Source organism: Aythya ferina (genome assembly GCF_964211825.1).
Source record: "Aythya ferina genome assembly, chromosome: Z".
NCBI classification, from domain to species: Eukaryota; Metazoa; Chordata; class Aves; order Anseriformes; family Anatidae; genus Aythya; species Aythya ferina.
Window position 1 is genome coordinate 80773101 of NC_140299.1, and position 19069 is coordinate 80792169.

The 19069-nt window shown below is 36.5% G+C and overlaps 1 protein-coding gene across 20 annotated transcripts in view; it reads right to left on the minus strand.

Annotated features, from left to right (window-relative positions):
* MEF2C (myocyte enhancer factor 2C) overlaps positions 1-19069 on the minus strand; it is a 130554-nt gene that overhangs the window by 11378 nt on the left and 100107 nt on the right. For 11 of the 20 annotated variants that reach the window (XM_084503023.1, XM_084503030.1, XM_084503029.1 and 8 more), the window contains 4 exons: positions 18071-18118; positions 3553-3725; positions 1197-1326; positions 178-313 (listed from right to left, as the gene is read on the minus strand). In XM_084503023.1, coding sequence (XP_084359149.1) covers positions 178-313; positions 1197-1326; positions 3553-3725; positions 18071-18118 — 487 coding nt within the window. Of the gene's footprint in view, positions 1-177; positions 314-1196; positions 1327-2241; positions 2266-3552; positions 3726-18070; positions 18119-19069 lie in introns of all 20 variants that reach the window. The other 9 variants (XM_084503035.1, XM_084503033.1, XM_084503037.1 and 6 more) reach the window with 1 other exon arrangement.

Below are 19069 nucleotides of genomic sequence, written 5' to 3' on the forward strand. Positions count from 1 at the left end.
TTCTAGCTACCTGGCAACCTTTTCATGAAATATGTTGTACCAGTCTGGGGAAATGGAGCTCCTAGAGATAGTAAGTATGTGCTGATCTGTTGTGTTGATTTATTGCATATTTGGGACTCCTGGGGATACTGAAGACATTGTAGAACAATATAGTAGTTTAAAGAAAACACTGCTTACCCCAATTGACTGAGGGCAGACGGCGGCATGTTATGTAGGTGTTGCTGTTGCCAGCCAGTCACAGAACCAAGATGAAGAGCACTGGCTGTATTAAATCCAGAGAGAGACGATATATCTGCACTACTCAGAGAATATTCTAGATTTGAAAATAGAACAGAAAATGATTAAAAGAGAATTAAGGAGGAAGCAATTAAACAATAACTTGCATCATAATTTTCACATGACAATTTATAAGCCTTTTTATCTTAATTACACCAATCACATCCAGTTGCAGCAGAAAAAGTAGACTCTCCTCTTCCCTCAACTCATTAAGTTGGTAGCAAATAATGCACTAATAATTATTCCATAATTTACTGGCTCTTTTTCTGGGTCTGCGAGATCCAAAGAATTCTTAGTCTTTATATAACCAACGTGACTATACATGCATTCTGACAATGTCAAAAAGTTGAAAAATATTGTAACACTTGGTTACAGTCTTTGTTGCAGAACCTGGTGCGTAGCCAGTGTCTGAACAGTGCATGTCTTCTCTAGAAGGACAGAATCTGCAGATCAACATGATCTATATAATAGCAATGTGCAACGGAAAGTTGAGGCTCTTTTGAGGCTTCATTTCAGTCTCCCAGGTAATTACGCGACGGCCCACAAAGATGCTGACCTCTGTTTTGAAACCAGTGAAACTGCTCACTAGCACTACCCTTGTGACTTTAGGAAGGTGCACCCAACTACAGGAAATTACCTGTTGTATGAAGAGGATTGAGAAGTTTCTTTTGAGTATTTTTTTGAGAAGTTTATTTTGTGTATTTTTTTTAGCAGTTTTCTATTTGAACAACTTAGCTTTTAAATAGACATCTCTCGAGTCAGTGACAGATAGAGAGTAAGCAAATGAGGTGTAAAAGCACATCAGCTATGAATCCTTCAGCTTCTCCCGAGGAACAGAAGCTAATTCATTACCAGTGCGGCCGACACTTGTCAGCATCTCGCTCCCTCCCCCAGCCCTCGCACGGCGCTCCGATACTCACCAGTACCATATGTTGTTGAGATGGCTGATGGGTATCCTCCCATCCCTTGCCCTGGTAGAGTAGGAGTTGCTACGGAAACCACTGGAGTAGCCAATGACTGAGCAGACTGGGAGTTATTTATCCTCTGATTCTTTTAAAGTAAGTAAAATAAACATATTATTGACCGGGTTTAAGCCATCCGAGCGCATTACCTTTCTGGGTGTGCTTTGTGCATAAGAAACACAAGCCGGTACAAATTTCTGGGAATTAATCGTTTAACATGTGGCTTTTATGAACTCTGCCAACCCTATCATTTGCAAGCCTCTGAGAGACCAGCAGTCACCATAGTAACCCTTTACATCAGTATCTCCTAGGTAACTGCCCTAGAAACGGGGAAGATTGATTTTGTTGTGGGTAGAGGAACAGATCGTGTGAGAAACTGATGAAATATGTAGGCTCCATCCCCATTGTCTTCCCTTTTGTTCAGATGCAAAGGAGAGACTGGAGGCAGAGGGAGGAACCCCAAACCCGGCCCTCCTGGCTGCTGTGCTCCTTTGGGGCTGCTGAGTGGTGACCCCTCACCAGCAGATGGTGCTCTGAACACTTCGTTTTTTGCAGAAATAAAGCAAACTTACAGAGCACTGGGCGCCACAGCAGCTAACGTGTTACGCTGTAACTCTGGGGCATTGCACATTTTGCTGCAAAACCTGCACCAGAGAGCTCTAACCCTGGAAGTCTCAGGGTAAAATGTCCAGAGAGCCATCAAAAAGTTGTAATAAGGCCATGCCATCCTCAGCGGCACCAGGTTACATGGTAGCAAAACATCAGCACCAGGAAAGCTTTATATTGGCACGAGTAATTTGAATATGTGCAACAACTGCACCTTGTCTTCCATATTGCTGGATTTCAAAGATTATGATAACCTTTTTTGTTCATGATATAGCTATTATAATGTTTTCAGTTTGGCTTCAACCATTTCATCAATACAACATACAAAATAACATTTTTTTTTTTTTTAATTTTATTTTATGGTTTCATTATTAGGATGAACATCACTACCACTTACCAGGAGCAGATCAACATCCTCAGACTGAGTGCATAGGAAAGGAGCATTAAAAATCAGTGAATGTAGATATTTACCAGGGTGCAGATTTTATAGCCTAGTGAATAGCTTCAACTGAGAGGGGCAGCAAATTAAATAATTTCTGAGCATAGTCTGGAAAAATAACACAGATCTCTTCTTTGTCCTTCTACCGAGATGTTTCTCTCAACTGCGAGGACAATCTATCCAGCTTGAAGAATGAGTCTTTCTCTAAGAGTTCATTAATTCTTCCACAGCCTGAGTGGCTGCAGACTGTGTAGCTATACCTGGTTTCAGGAGACCTGACCATTCACAGATTCCCTTGGAAAGTATCATTTTTAAGGACCTTGGAATAAATCATTCAATGCAGACAGCTTGTCACTGCCTTGGTCGACTTTGAGCTTTGCCTTGTAGGAGATTATTTGTTACTTAACCTCTCAGAAGCCAGCATCCCATTTGTGGGGAGTTTAGTTTGAAGTTCAAAGTTAATTTATAATGCATCAGGCTAAAGCAGCCAGCTTGGAAGTTGTTTTAATAGCGTCTGTTACATAACAGAAATATGTGTTTATAGCATCACTTAAATTTACCATCAAGATCCTTTTTTTAATCAAGCTCACTTCTAGTGTTGAAACACTCATGAAAGATTTACTTGCAACCACTAACCCACTTTTGGAAGAGAACTGCAAGATACTCACATAATACCTTCATGATTCAACCTTCTATCATAATAGCCTGCTTACATCTTGTTAATCCTGGCAGGAGGTAGAGCAGTTTGTTGCTCTGCCTTATCCTGCTTTATCTATGTACTACCTCTCATCATTCTAAAATTTGTCTGTTTTTGCTCAGAGTGATAGAGTTCAAATTCATTTATTTGTAGTTAACCTGTCATCTGCTGAGAGTCTGCATGACTAAATATTTAAGAAAAATATAGTAGGTTAGGAGTACTTTGGATTAAATTTAGGATTATAATAAATCCAGGGAAGGCTCCCCAGACTACTAGGAAGGAGAGTGAAGAAGTTCAGACTGTGCAGGACACAGTTCCTAGTTTGCAAGTACATAGAAAAAAGGGAGGAAGTAAAAATGGCTTCATAAATGCAGTCAAAAGGATCTGCCTACATCCTCAGCTCACTGTCAAGACTTAAGGCTATCTAGATAGAAAGACAAAATGATCAAGAATGTGGAATGTTATTCTACTGATTTTGGTTGGCTTAGCAGGCCTTGAAATTCTTAAATACTTTATCTGAAGGAGATTTAAAAAAAAAAAAAAAAAAAAAAAAAGCTTTGAAAATGCATTACCACTGATGGCATTGTATTCTTGCTGCCAGGTGGAATAAGCACTCGGAGATCTGGTTTACGGTTGTTCATTCCCAAATTCATTGGAGGCGGAGATTTTGCTTGCATATTCTTGTTCAAGTTGCCAGGTGAGACCAGCAGACCTGGTGAGTTGCGGGGGTTGCCATACCCATTTCCTGTTAAGAAAGAAAAAGAAAAACCAGGAAAAAAAAAAAAAGAGAGAAGGATTGTAAGCACAATGGTATTTCTTAAGATCGAACATTAAAACTTTCATATACAACAAGTCAAGGTAAATGCTAGTGTTGTATAATGTGTCTTTATAAAAAAGACATGTTATAAAGTATGACACATGCCATGTTTGGAACAACTGCTCTTAAAACACTTTCTGTCATGGTAGCTGACATCTTGGTGATGTGCCAAGGTCAATGTGATTACATGACTCTGTTTACCATTGTATAGTACATAGCACGATATACCATGCACTCAGAACAGAAAAGATCTTATTTGTTCCTTACAAAAGAGTCAGAAAAAGTTGGCTTAAAAAAAAACTTCAAAGCTGTGTAGTGTTTTCTTGACAACTACGGAAGGTTCTGCCATGCCTGACTCAGCCCTTTCCAGTTTATGATTTTGTTTTGTTTTTAAACAAAGGATGAGTATAGTGAGGCTATAATTTCCAGAAAAGGCAGGGGTAGGACTAGGAAGATTCTTAAATGTTTTTGCACTCTCTCACCACAGTTTTTGGACCTGATTCTGTCAACACTAAAGTCAATGAGAGCAAGAGCATAGCCTTATTTGGAGAATGCCTCTATATCTTTCATCTTCATCTCTTTGCTGCTCTCTGCAAACCCCAGGAGCTCTGACAGGCAAATGCTTCGTTAGTTTTTTTTTTTTTTTTTTTCCTCCTCTCTTTTTATTTTTCATAAAAGGGTTTCTTTCTCTCACTAAGTAGTACTGGCAAGTGTGTATCTGTACTGCTACTGACCTACCACCGCACTAAAAATGTGACCTTCCTTTTCCATCCATGAAGTCTCATCTCCCACCTACAAGGTCTGGGGAAAGAGACAACTTTGTAGTGTAGTACTAAAAATCTGCCTCAACATGGTCAAGAGGAATACAGAAACTGCCCAGTCATAATACTGTCTTCATATGAGAACTAATACAGCAAAGGAAAACTTTCAGACAAATACTGGTAGAAAAAATGTTAGGGAAGACAAGTGTTAGGAAGACCAAATGTTTGGGCTCACTGTTAATTCACAGCTAGCAAGCTGTGACACACCACCTAGGAACAGTGTGGGAAGAAGAGTTAGGGAGAGTGGAGGTAGGTGCCTTGCACCAACACCATTTCTTTTGCAGTACTGAAGTCAGGGAGATACTCAGTGCCTCACTCTTTTCACATGTAAAATGGGGTTTATAGCCCTCCTGGACATAAATGGATTACGGAACTAAATTTGTTAAATCTGTGATGTGGTCATAAAAGTGACAGTAAATGCAAGTGAACCTGTTTTCTAGTTATGTTAATGAAGTGTGTCCAAGTACGACTAACATTAAATCATATTTTGAATCAGTGAGCACATCAGTTAATTGTATTTACCGGAACAGAAAACCCATGGAAGAAAAATCTTGCAAAGGCTATTAACCACAAAATCACTTTAGGCTCTGGAAGACCTTGAACTGTAACCATTAAGTTTTGGACAACAGGAAAAGTATCACAAAGCTCTTGACTTCCTTATTCGTTAGGTACCTTTAGCCACTGGTCTTGCCAGGCTTGTTTGTTCTCTTGATTTTTCTTATAACCATCTCCCAAGCCTCAGCAAAGTGGAATTATGATCAAAACTTAGAAGAACACAGATAATTTCAGAGATTTTAAAATAAAAATATTCTTTACAGTTAATCTTGTTATTTCCTTGATAATAGCTTACAGATAGTGAAATAAAATTAATTTACTTAAAAAGTGTATTTTATTCTTATCAACTTAAACCAGCAGAATGCTGGCAAGTTTTCCATTTTGTGTCAGTAGGCTTTTTTTTTTTTTTTTTTAAACAAACAATTGTTCTCAGCATGGACTTGATACATACTATGCTTTAATTAATGCTATGCACTGTTAGAGATAATGAAATTAGAAGGGGCATTTGGAATATAAAGTTTTTTTTTTTTTTCTGGAAACTACAGCACCTTTTAGAATGTGATTGTACACAAACCGAATACTGCAAAACAGTTATGCAAGGAAGTGATCGACAGAAGAAACTGAAGCAGATGCAGGGTTGCTCTGGTGCTGGTTTCATACAGGAGGTATTTTAACAACAGGAAGTAAAGCTACCTTGTGAAATCTGTTGTATGACAAGCATTGGTTCAGAAAGTGAAAATGAAGCTAAAGTATTTTATATATATGTCTTTTATTCTGCAATATACTACCTGAGATACTTAATGATAAACAGCACATTGTGTGATTTATATACTCTTTTCTATGGTTGTGTCTTCTGGGGAAAATAAATCCTTACAAGAAAAAACTCTCACTTTCCACAGAAGACCAACTTCATATAATTTTCTATTAAAATTAAGAGAAAGAATGCACCCTTATCAAACTTCAGTCTTCAGAAACTTTAGCCAGGCCTTTATATTATTTACTAATGTAAATGTAAATGTAAAATATTTTGAACAGTGATAACACATCTTACATTTATATTTTTGGAACATCAAATTATTTTAAGCGCTGCTGCAATCTTCTCTTTACTACTAGATTTCTGCTGTTCATGGCATATTATTCCAGCTAGCATTTTGGAGCCATATAATAACCACCCCTCTTTCCAGCCACCAAATTGTTATTCTTTTGGTATCATGTGGATTCAGGAATTCAAGACTGCGGACCTTAAACCAGTGATATAGAAACCCGTCATTTGAAAATCAGTGATGAATGCATGCATGCGGTTTACTGCTAAGAAGAGTCTGCATTTAAACCAGCTCTTTAAACCGTATCCTCTTTACTCAGAAAGCTGTGGCCTGCTCTGAGGCAGCTGTCCCACCTTCAGATAAATCTGCCAAAGAGAATGGTCTCATTTACATGCAGAGGCAAAAAAATGTATAAGACTTCTAATATACAAATTAAACCTTCCTTCATCCTATACTTTAAAATTACGCTTTGTCTGGACAATTATCAATTTAGATGTGACTGTATGCAGAACATCACATTCCACTATCCACTTGAAAGCACAAAAATTATATGTCATGTATGAATGGATTTCCTGATTATAGATTATATGAAAATGAAAAACAGATGGATTTTTGAGCAAGTTGGCTTTACATTTTTATTTGGTTAAAAGCCATATTTTTTCTGGAATAGAACATTTTTAAACATTATTGATAGCACTTGTAATGCATAATGAAAATAAAAACAGTAGATGTACAAGTTTTAAAGGGCATATGTCACAATTTGTAAATTTATAGCTTTCTCAATTCAAGAAGTTTTCAGAGAAAATTATTTTTCCACTTGTTGTTTGTTATACTGATTTGAAAGAGTAAAAATATTTTACACATAAAAGAGCTTGTTTCTAGACAGAACTAGTGGAGCAGCACGTATCATGAAACGCAGTGCCAGACTTTGTACTGGGACTAATGGCAGAATATAAAGACAAATGCCTTCTGAGCATAGAATGCTCTTCTTGGGTATGTTCCCACATTCTGCAATTAGGCACAAGTGCCATTGACTTCAGTGGGAATTTTGTCCATGTAGACACTGCATAATTAATCCCTACAAGATCACTTTTTAAAAACATCCAGAAAAGGTATTTTTATGCACCAGTAGTTAGTCAATACAAACAAAATATATTGATATATTAATATCAATATATATTAATATTGATATATTAATTAATCTACCTATGATTTGAACTATGTTGAAAATTCATGCAATGCTATCTTGAATTTAAGGGCATAGGCAAGGCACGGGTTTATTCAGGACAGGACAGGGAGCAAAGTTTAGCTCTCTTCCTTCATAGTGGTGTCATTTGTGTGACAGTGATTGCAAAGTGGCTGCAATTCTTGATATTCTGTTAGGACAATGCTTCTCTAGGGAACATTTAAGATAGGAAGCTTCTCAAATGTTAAGGTAAAACCAATCAGGAGTCAATTATTTATTTCCATATCGCTCAGCATTTTAGAGCAGCAATGTTATGATTCAAAGTCTCAAAATCTTGAAAAAATGGACAATTTTTACATTCTGATTTCTTAAAGATTTGATCCTGTCACATTCCAACTTGATTTTTTCTTAATTTGTAATTTCAAATATATAACAATATGATGAATGAACAAAAACACTATAGTAGTCCTAGAAGAACTAAGAGCAAGACACACAATGTATATGTCCTTCCTTTGATCTTTCTTTCATTTCTCTAAAGCATCTCACTCACCATATGGATTGAGAATTTACAAGATCTTTAGGCACCTGGGATGCTTACTTCCCATTAATTTTAATAAGAAAAGAGCTTTCAAATTCTTGAACTAGTCTTAATAAATATTAATGGTAATTTCAACTTCTCAACAAGCATATGCTCTTACGTGTGGAAATTATCATAATTCTTCCACTAAGGATATGTACATTCCATTTCATGCAGGATTCCTGGTTCTTACTGGGTTATGTTAAATGCGCATCACATACATGACATTATGATAGACCACCAAGCCTCCCAAAAGGATTGTTAAATTTAGAATAAATCTATATAAATATGAGACCTAAGTATGCTATAATTTACCCTGGACTTGAAAATGTATAAAGAAGAAAAAAGAAAAAGATAAATAAATAAATAAATAAAGGAAGGAAGGAAGAAATAAATCAAGAAGAAAGGAAGAATAAATCAATGAAGTAATAAACATTCTGTTAATTTTACATCCAGTTTTGCACTCTTCACTTGATTTTGCTTCCCACTACCGAGAAGAATGATAATTGTTCCTAACAGTAATTAAAAAACAAAGAATGTGCTCCTTTTCTCTTTTTATGTCTTATATGTATATGTATTTTTTAATGCATACACACCATTGGAACAGGCTATTGTTTACGACCCAAACAACATAGATACTGACAATAATGCACTCATGCCAGGAAGCTGTACTGGTGTTTACCTACACATAATTTTTAAAGGAGATAATTGGAGGTTCTTACTCACGTCTTGCAGGCTAGTCATGTCACAGTACAAGACCTTTAACAGCTGCAAGCGGTAGAAGAAAACCAATCTGCAGATACACTCACCCAGAATAAAAGAAAATCTTTATGTTAAAGTAGCTGCCTATTCCCAAAGCATTACTCTAATGGACCTTCTTTGCTGAATTGCTGGGAGCCAACTGAGACAGATGTGGTATATAAAATCTATGGACTGTATGTGGAAGAGTTCTCAGGCATCTTATGAAATATCAGCCGCTTTTTGGATGGAAAGAGTAAAAAAGTGTAGTGAGTGTACAGACATTTGGAAGAGCAGTAGAAAAATGATCTCAACAACTCTTTGCTCTTGTTACAGTTTTAGAAACCAACCATTTAGAAATAAGGTAAGTATAACAGCAGAGATTTCTACAAGAACACACTTTTTCTGTGTCCCTGAGCAGGTTGCAGCACTTAGGCTCTGAACCTACACATACAGTATGGGCCTTATGGCTACATCTCACATCGACTGTCACTAACAGCCCTCTAATCAGTCCTCTGGCTCCCTGGGCCTGATCCTTATCCCCACCCAGGGGCCAGGAGCCTGATTCCCAGGGCTGGGACTGCCCTGCCTCCCCCGGGAAGCCCTCCTGGCTCCCCAGCTCAGCTTCCCCCTGCCCCTGTGGTGTCCTGGCAGTGTGCTCCTCATCATTAAGGAGCTAAAGACCACCAGCTCCTCCTCTTTGTATCTTCATGCAGAGGATCTTAATGAATAGTTTACACGGATGTAGTAGTCAGAATTAGTTCTGACCCTGGGACAAGTGCCATCTGAAACCTGGAACGCTCTCACAATCTATTCTGCACGGAGTGTTTGCAGGTACACATAACTACGGCTGAAAAAGGACACGCGTGTCCTATACTTCAGCAGGTTTCCTTCAGAATAGACAGGGTGCTTCTCAGGCAGAAGCTGGAAGTAAAGAAGTGGCCCTTTGGCCACCTGATGACAGAGAAAGCACTGAAAAACTCATTTCTGGAAATCTAAGGCAATGCCGTGTATCTAGGAGGCTAGCAGTATGAGATGCTGTTTCAGCCAAGCGGAGAAATGCATAGGTATATTTACATGCAGGATGAGAACAGAAATCTGACCATTACATTTCATGCAAATATTTTACTGCTGAGTCAACTGCGTAACTAAGTGCATCGCAAACCAACCTGATCACTAATTCTGTGGTCATGTTTTGTTGCTATAATAAGATCCATATTTAAATATTTTTGAAGTAGTTCTTGTATGAAATATTCTCCCACCTTAGTCTGTTAGGAGTTCACACCTTAATAGAGTACATGTAAAAATGTCACCTGACTGTCTATGGAATTACCCTGTTTCTGCCCACACAAGGAACAGCAAGCACCCCTTCAAAACATTTCAAAATGAGGTTTCCCAAGCTGCAGGCAGGTGTTTCAGCACACCTCTGGACTCCCTCCTTGCAACCTTCAGAACAGGAGCATATACATCACAGCAAAAGTCTGTCTCAAGCTCTGTGTACACTGACAGAAGGGGGAGGCATGCTCTGCCTTCCTCAAGCTGACACAATTATCCTTATTCCTCGTTCCTCAACACAGAAGGAAAGCAATGGGTAACCCATGCTTATGTTCTTAAATTGTCTGATGATACCATCTTACTATTTGCTTTCATAATTCTTTAAGGTATCCCATTTCATGAATCTCAAATTCAATTAGCTGCAATGCAGAAATGCTCTGTTTCCTATATCTTTAATTCTGATTGTATTGATTCATTTATTTCCACTTCTACAACACTGATTTGTTCTAACACAATTGTATCTATGTCTATCTCTAAAACCATATATTTCAAGTTACCTTGTTTATCTTGAATCTTCACCTAATCAGCACAGTAACTAAATCGAAAATTTCAAGAAAAATCACAGTGTTCTTCAGTTTTGTGCTTTATAAAGACTAAACTTCTGTAGGACAAAAATGAGGGCCCTGCATAATGTTTTTAAGGTCCAAGCAAGATTTCTGGGATCAGACTGACACTTGAAAGTGTATTGCCATGGTGAAAAAGTTATTCTAGTTGTAGCTGTTCCCCTGATGTCCCCGATTCAATGTTACCCTGCCTTGCACAGTGCTCCTGTGTCACTGACTGCTCACTTCTGCAAGGCTTAGCCCATTCCTTCCATTAGGAATGTAGCAATCTTCTGCACTACACTCCCTTAGATTAGGTCAACACAAAAAATCAAGGATGGTTTGCAAAAATGTTTATCAGAAATTTAGCTGGTATAACCACATTTTCTGAAAATCTTGCATTAATATCACAGACTTGATCTCTTAATGTGTAGTATGCACAAACCATAAATGGATCTCACTTGTGATAACCACCTGCCTGTGATAACCACCTCTCCAAAGTATATTTTCAGGACCGAGCTGGCTACTAGGATTATAACTTAATTATTATTCCAGAAAAACTATTAAATACTGTGTAATGTGCTTGTAGTGGAATCTTCCTTTACATTGTTTGCTAGCTGAAAAGCTACTCCATTCTAGTCCTGTCTAAAAACAAAGCAAAACAAAAATACCACCAAACTCATCCCAAAGCAACAACAAACAAAACCAAAACAAGCAAAAGATGCAAAAACAAGCAAACTTTTTTTTTTTTCTTTTTTGTTTGTTTGTTTGTTTTTAATACATAAGATGTTCTAGTGTCAGAAGAAAGCAAAAGCAGACTTGTGTGAGATGGAAAACTACACTGCTGGAAAATATAATATTATCTGAAGACATGTAGGAAAAATATATGAGCCTGGGAAGGGGACTTATCTCTTCTCCTGACTGCCTGAGTGAGAGCTGTTGACAAATCATCTGCTTTTGAAAAAAATATTTGCTGATGATGTATCCTTTGCTTTTTTGGATATTTGAAATAAATTACCGCTTTGCAGAAAATGCTTTTCAACAAAAAATATTTCAGGACAAGAAGTCATTCCAATTACAAAATGAGTATATAATTTGAAAATATACTTTATTGTGTCCCCAAAGACCTATCTGTTAAGATTTTTTTTTTTTCCCCTTAGGCATATAGCTACATGTAAAGTTGTCTTTACATGTCTGCTTTTGTTAAATGCACAATTATGAAAGACGATGAATGCAGAGTTTAAAATTTAACACCAGGAAAACTTCAAAACTATCTGTTTTAAACACAAATGATGCAGCCTATTTTTTAAAAACTTCCCTATGTTATTACAACTGATACGCGTACAAAAGGAAAGTGTTTTGCACTGAGATAATAGTGCTTAAGTTTGTTTTAAATTTTAAGTAGATACAAAGAATAGATCAGTAACTCACTGATACCTGTCTCCTCCTGCATTTATTTCCGGCAGACTGTTCAAACTGTTATTAAGGGAAAAATCAACTTGCAAGAGGTTTGGAAAACAACTGGAATCTATGTCTCGAATCTTTTAATTGTGGAATCATGTTAAAAGTTAAAGGGCAGGGGTCACATTAACTTAATACTGCCAGGAACTTCCACATGTGGCTGCAGTCCCAGCTTCAGGAGTTTAAAAGCATTTCTTGCTTTCCTTTTCAGAGCAACACCATTTCTGCATTCCAGATCCAGGAGGCATCTACTATACCTGTCAGGACTCGGGACAGACATGAAATCCAGATGTTTGCTTATTTGCAATGCCTTTTTGTGTTTTATGGATTGGAACAAGAATAGGGATGGCACTGTGCAACAGCAGACAGTGTGATGTCCTAATGAGCGAGAATGCACATAGAAAACCAGTAATTGTGAATTCCCTGTCTCACAAAAGTAAAGCAAGAAATTCCCACAGACCTCCCTAGGAAAAGGATTTTTTCCTAAGAATCCAAGCCATTCTACAGGAATATTTGTAACTGCTTGTCATAAAGGAAAAGGAGAAGTCAATCATGCCTGTCTTTGAAATCCTACTCACAAAGAACCACAGTTTGTATGACTCACTTAATTGTTCATTACATGTGAACTTAGGGCTTTCTCCCTTTCAATCCTTTCAAGCTGTCTTTTTATAAATACAAATATTGAGACACTGTTGATAATGGAGATGATGAGACAGAATAACTAAATAAATTACCAAGTCAACACACAATTGATGGAAAGATACTGCAGGCCAAATTTTCACAGATTTTCACTGAGATCTACTCCAAATGAGCCTACGCAGACCTCTTCATCAGTAAGAGCTAGCTGAAAATACATACACCCGACATTTGCATCTGACATATGCTGCAACGTTTTGTTTGACTTTTACATGGACAGAGGTATCCATCATTTCAAAGCCATATTCAGAGTTTCACCAATGTGACTTTTACCTGTGTGAAAAAGAGTCTGAAGAAGCTGTACAAAACAGATCAGTTGCTAGGGGCAGGAAGATAACTTAATTTTGGAAAGGTCTGTATTGACTGCTTGCATGGGTATGAAATTATATAGACTGTTTCCTTCATAGTATGCATTAGAAAACACATTCCCATGTTACTGCTTCATCATAAATCTACTACTTATAGACACTTGCTGTAAACAACAACTCCTGGATTAATACAGGACTAAAAAACCAGCATGTATCCTTCCTATATGGATGAAAGCTTGGAAAAGCAATACTTACTGGCATACATTGAGTGGAAAAAGGCAAAAGAAAAAGAGAGCTGTTGTATTTTTCATTTGTCACCCCCCTCCACAGCTTTAAGCCAACCTGCCAATTTATGATTTCTTATTGTTTGGATTTGGCAGTGTTGCATCATGAACTCTGTTATGAATGGCTGCGTGTTCTTTCTTTTGGACTGTACACTTCCTTGGACAGGAACTGTTGTTTACTACACTGTTGTACCACATCTTGCCCAATCTTTAAATGAGAGGTCTGTGGGCAAGTGCACTGACTGAGCTGTAAGGGAAGGGCAATGACTATAATGCTCTCCTTGGCAAACCCAGTCCCAGCAGGATGCCCATAAGCTGTTTTGGGAATCGTTGTTCTAAGCTCACTTGTTTGTTTAACACATGCCACACTTGTAGCCTATGAATTACCTTCTCTTGCCTATGCCAAGCATGATTTCAGGGCACAGAAGAGAATATTTAAGTAACACTTTGAATTTTCATTCTTTAGTGCTCATTTGCTTTATTTATATTTAAGACTTCAAAAGACACTAATAGAACTAGATGCCTTTGAAACCCTTTTTTATTTTTTTATTTTATTATTATTTTTTTTAATCTATAATTGTATTGGTACTCCTAATAGGCTTACTTGGGCAAATAATTGTTTCTTGCTAGTAAATATTTTTTTTTTTTTTTTGAGATGGTACCACTCCCAGATTGCCTCTACCCTAACAGCTTAGAAAGAAAAAAAAAAAAAAAAGAGAGAGAGAGAGAAGAAAAATAACTATTATTTTAATAACTATAACTAATACATCCCTGTGTTTCTTGAAATGTTAGCAGAATACATTCACCCAGAGTCTGCACACGATCAAGAAAAGAAAAGTTAGCAGAAAATCACAAACAATTGTGATATTGGCAGGTAGATCCAGGTCCTCATTTCTCAGAAGACAAGAAGATAACTGTTAGCCTGTGCTTCATTTCCAGAAGAATATAACTAGCTGCTGGTTTACAGGTAAATATGAGATTCAATTACTGAAGAGACCTGGGATGAATTTTTCAAAATGCACTACTGACCTTTTCAGTGTCTAATGATTTAAAAGAACAAACTTAAAGGCAGTTTAAGGCTGCCTCATTTACAGAGAACAAGTACTTGACACAATGACAGCATTTTTAGACTCACAAATAATTTTGAATCACTTGCTCCTTTACTTTAATACTAATGTCAAGATGGAGCCAGTACAGAAACTGAACAGTGAAACAAATTATGGAAAAAAAAAATAGAAATTAAAAATATGATTTTTTTGTGAATATTATAATACCCATCCCTGATTTAAAACTTGCTATTAAAAATTTCTTTTGATTTTATTATTTATAGTGGTCTAAAATCTAAAGAAATTCTGTTGACTTAAGAGGACTTATTTCAGTCAAGAAAAAAGTTAATTATAAAATACAAAATGCCATAATCTGAAAACCGTATGGAAAAAAATAAAAATATGACTCAATCTGAAAATACAACTCAGTTTAAAAATCAAGTTTAGAGTAAGATGCAAAGAAACACTTCCTCCAATACTGTAGCAGTTTGTTTTAAAACTACTGAATATTTTTGAAGTTGTGATCTTTTATCAGGCATTCAGCATAATCATTAAGCCATTACATAAAACTGGAGTTCAGATAATTTGCAGAACTAAAAGCACTACTTCACCGTTGTTATTAATTTCTGGTAAAGTTATTGTTGACTTAGCCAGTTTTGTTAACAACTAAATCCATTCCTCAAAAATTAAAAAGAACTTCATATGGTCTATTATGGGAATAGGTAACATGCTGCTTATAGTTTTCATGTTATAGTGTAAGCTGATGGATTTGATTCCAGAATGAGACTGTGACCCAGCAAACCAATCTGAGTCCAAAAAGAGCTTGTTCTCTCTTTCAGTCAAAAGCTTCTGGTTGGACAGAATAGTGCCAAAGACTTTGCTGTAATTTAGCAAATATACTAAATGTGAAGTTCACTTCAAAAGTTTTGGCAGTTGGTACTGTCACATGATAGAAACTATTCAATCAGTGTTTGGCTTAGAAGAAATTTACTTTAACAAACCTGAGATAACCTTTCAGTTAAGGTTTAAGTTAAGGTTTAGTTTAGGTTTAAGTTAAACATACCACTGCTGGTATTTAGTTGTGCAGGATAATAAAGAAGTAGTCAGCTTTCTTATGTTCTATTTACATCTTCGGTTGACTCCCAAGGTAAATTGTGGATGACTTCAGGGTTATTACTTAAAATAATCCAAACCATCAAAATAACATAGTTTTCGAAACACAGGCTTAACTAATCTTTTTCCATTTGTGATATTGCAGTTATAATGCAATTTGCAATAATGTAATTTGTTACAGTGGTGCAGAAACTGAGGCCTGGTGTTAGCAATCAAAAGTAGTTTCATTTTGTAGTGACAGAAATGAAACTTTTTAGACTCCTCTTCTTGGAGTATGTTATTTTGAATATATGCTATTTTTGTACACTGCAGAAAAATGCAAATTTATAATGTTCTAATTTGGCCAGAAATATGAACCCTAACAGATTCAACCACATGATCATGCTACCAGCTTTTAAGATGCCAATTAGAAAAAAAACACAGAGGTCTCTGTTTCTTATGAAGAATGATGAACAAAGAGAACTTTTGATGTTTATTCTTCTGCACCCTTAAGAGAGAGGCCTGTCCAAAATAGTGCCATTGTAGAATAATGCAACTAAGACAGAGGATTTAACCTTATAGTGACCTTTCATCTTCCTTCAGCCCTGTATCAAATTCTTCCTACTGCTCTGCATTTAAGAGATCTAGAAAACACTTCTTTAATGGTGCTTAAAGCTCTTATTGCCAGATAAGAAGAAAGACTATTCATATGATTAAATATTTATGGTGCATTCCTAGCAATGCCCCCCATATACATGCCCCTCAAATCAATTGCCTACTCCAAAGTTAGATTACTTGAGAGCTTAATGCATAGCATTGCATGCAGGAGATACAAATTCTTAATTAATGAGTAAATAATCAAACTATCCCTCTTACTATGCTTATATATGCTTTTAACATATTTCCAAGAAAAAATGTATTTAGAAAGAATATACATTTTAAACTAGCATACCGATATAGAGATTTTATTAATCACAAGAATTATTAAACCAAATGCATGTGTTGATGAGCTATTGTTTTAGTATGTGACCCTTTCAGAAGAAGACATTGCCTTTGTTAACTGGTTTCCAGCCTCTTTTTAAAGAAATTGGGAAACCAAGAACGAGAGAATGATATTTCTTAGCACACCAGTAGAGGGAGCTCCTTAACAGGACAATCAATTTACTATCCGAGTTCCTCCGCTGCCGTTCTTGAAGTTTCTACTATACATAAGATTAAAAAACGAGATGAAGTGCGAACATTTCCAGAATGAATCTTTCTTTATCTGTTTCACAGAATAACAAAAGATAATTAACAAAACTATAATTTTCTACTTTTTTTTTTTTTTTTTTTTTTTTTTTTTTTTAATGATAAAGGGCACTAATATCTAAGTTCTGGTGTTCTGCTTACCCTACTGCTAAATTAATACAAAATTACCTCTCAAAGTATCAGCATGTGTTTAAAGCAGCTTTTTCCTACAATGCTGTGCAGTTTCAATTTTACTACAAATGCATCACACAAACATCTGTGACTCATCTATGTGTGAAGATAAAAGGGGGGTGGTCTAAAGCAGGCTGAGAAGAGCCAAGAAAAACAAAATAAAAATCACTGTATCCAGAATTTCTTTATAAATCCTTTTATGATAGAGGTTCAGAATGGCCAGATATATCAGCCTCAGTTTACAATGCACAAAATGTATCTTCCAACTATCTTCTGTACAATTCTGAGAGCAGTTAATCCAGTAACATGGGATATGCTCTGTGTTTTTACCACTCAGCTTATTTTCCTTGAACATATGTGTTTACTTCTACAACTGAAACAGTAATCCTGCCATTGTCTTTTGTAATCTGTATTTGTAATAATGCAACATTGCTGACATTGCTAACAAACCACTGAGTTTACTGAGCAAAGGGGACTACTCTGACAACATTGCTTTGGTAACACCGACCTTAACAAGTACAGTTCTCATTAGTAGCACAGGGACAGAATTAAAGGGGAAAATCTCTTCCTCTGCATGGGCATTTGGAAAATCCTTTCCCTGTCATGTCCCTGAGCACTTAAGTAAAAACATACAACTAAGCTTGAGTTAGTTGATGATTATTTAAGTAAACGTTAACAGATTTTGATTACTATAAATGATTTTATGTGTGAGCCTGAAATAAGGTATGTGCTTAATAGATGAAAGTTTAATGAGAAACTTAATAGCAAAATTTTTACGCAAGTCCAGTGAAGTCAATGCAAGAACTCCCTGTGACTTAAAAAGAATCAGGGTTCCAGATGCTGGCCTCAGCAGGAGTTTTGCCTGACCAGGGCAATGCAATGGATTCAGGTTTTTATGGAAAGGCTCTTGTGAAGGAAAACGAGCGCTTGTACCCAGGCAATTTGTTGAAGTGCAAGATTTTAAACACTGCTGAAAACAAGTCTAAAAAAACATACTCTAAAAAAACAACAACAAATACCAACTCCCTGGCCCTCATCTGGGGGAAATAAACCAACACCGATCACTTTCCAATATCCCATCTCCGATATGGAGCTATTTTAGGATTTAGCCTTCAGAGGAAGTCCTTTGTTCAGTTAAAAAAAAATAAATACAAATTATTTTCTCTTTACCTGCACTGGTGCCTGCACCGGTAGTGAGGTCCCCACCCATCAGGCCACCTAGGAGGTTGAAATGAAATACTATGAGTGAGTACAATAATTTATAACAGGCAAACATGCAAAACATTTTCTCTGACTTCAAACAGTCTGCTCCAATATGCACTACAATTTTCCTCTTACTTCAGCAGGCATCAGATCAGACCCATAGTCATAATATCATAATGTTTAATGTCACACATACAAGGTATTTGCCTTTCAAGGACAAATAAAATATGCAGTACCCAACAATTCATTATTTTACTTTCATACTTCCACAGCACAGGAAAACAATTATTTTTGAAAGCTAAGTATTCATTCACTTGAAAATTGCCTTTAGGTCAGTGTTAGTCAGAGAAGCAAGGCTTCCACACAGGATTTGGAGGAAGAGACTAAAAGTTTCTGTTAGACAGCATAATTCATACGCTGTCATACGTACTTGCACAGTTTTTCATTTTAATTTCCTCAGCTTTTCATAGGCATCCATGCTAAGGATTTTAGAAACTTCTTTTTGCAGTTGGAGACCTCACAGGTCTCTTTGAACCCTTAAGGGTGTTGATGTTGCTTCAACCAGGCACATTGAATTAACTTAATCCCCATTTATCCTATTCGGAGGTGAGCCCTCATCATTACCAGAGTGAAGCACAGCTTCTTGCTACACAAGCCACTCAACTATCATTTAGCCATTGCAGAACTACTGATAATAATAAATTCTGTGTTTAGCCTCTAAACTTGAAATTTAAGCAACGAGTGTCCTATTTTACTTGTTTCAATTTGTTTGCATTGGCCACGTTTCCCTCTGCCCCCTTAAGTTTTATGGTGTAGTGAGCTCTTACATGAATTAAGTAGACAAGCTGCATTTTTATGAAACAGAAAATTGTCTGCCCTTTTATCCTTTATTGATTTCCCTTAATCTCAGTCAATACTCAGCTTTTTCTAGAACTCTTTTTTTTTTTTTTTTTTTTTTCTATATTG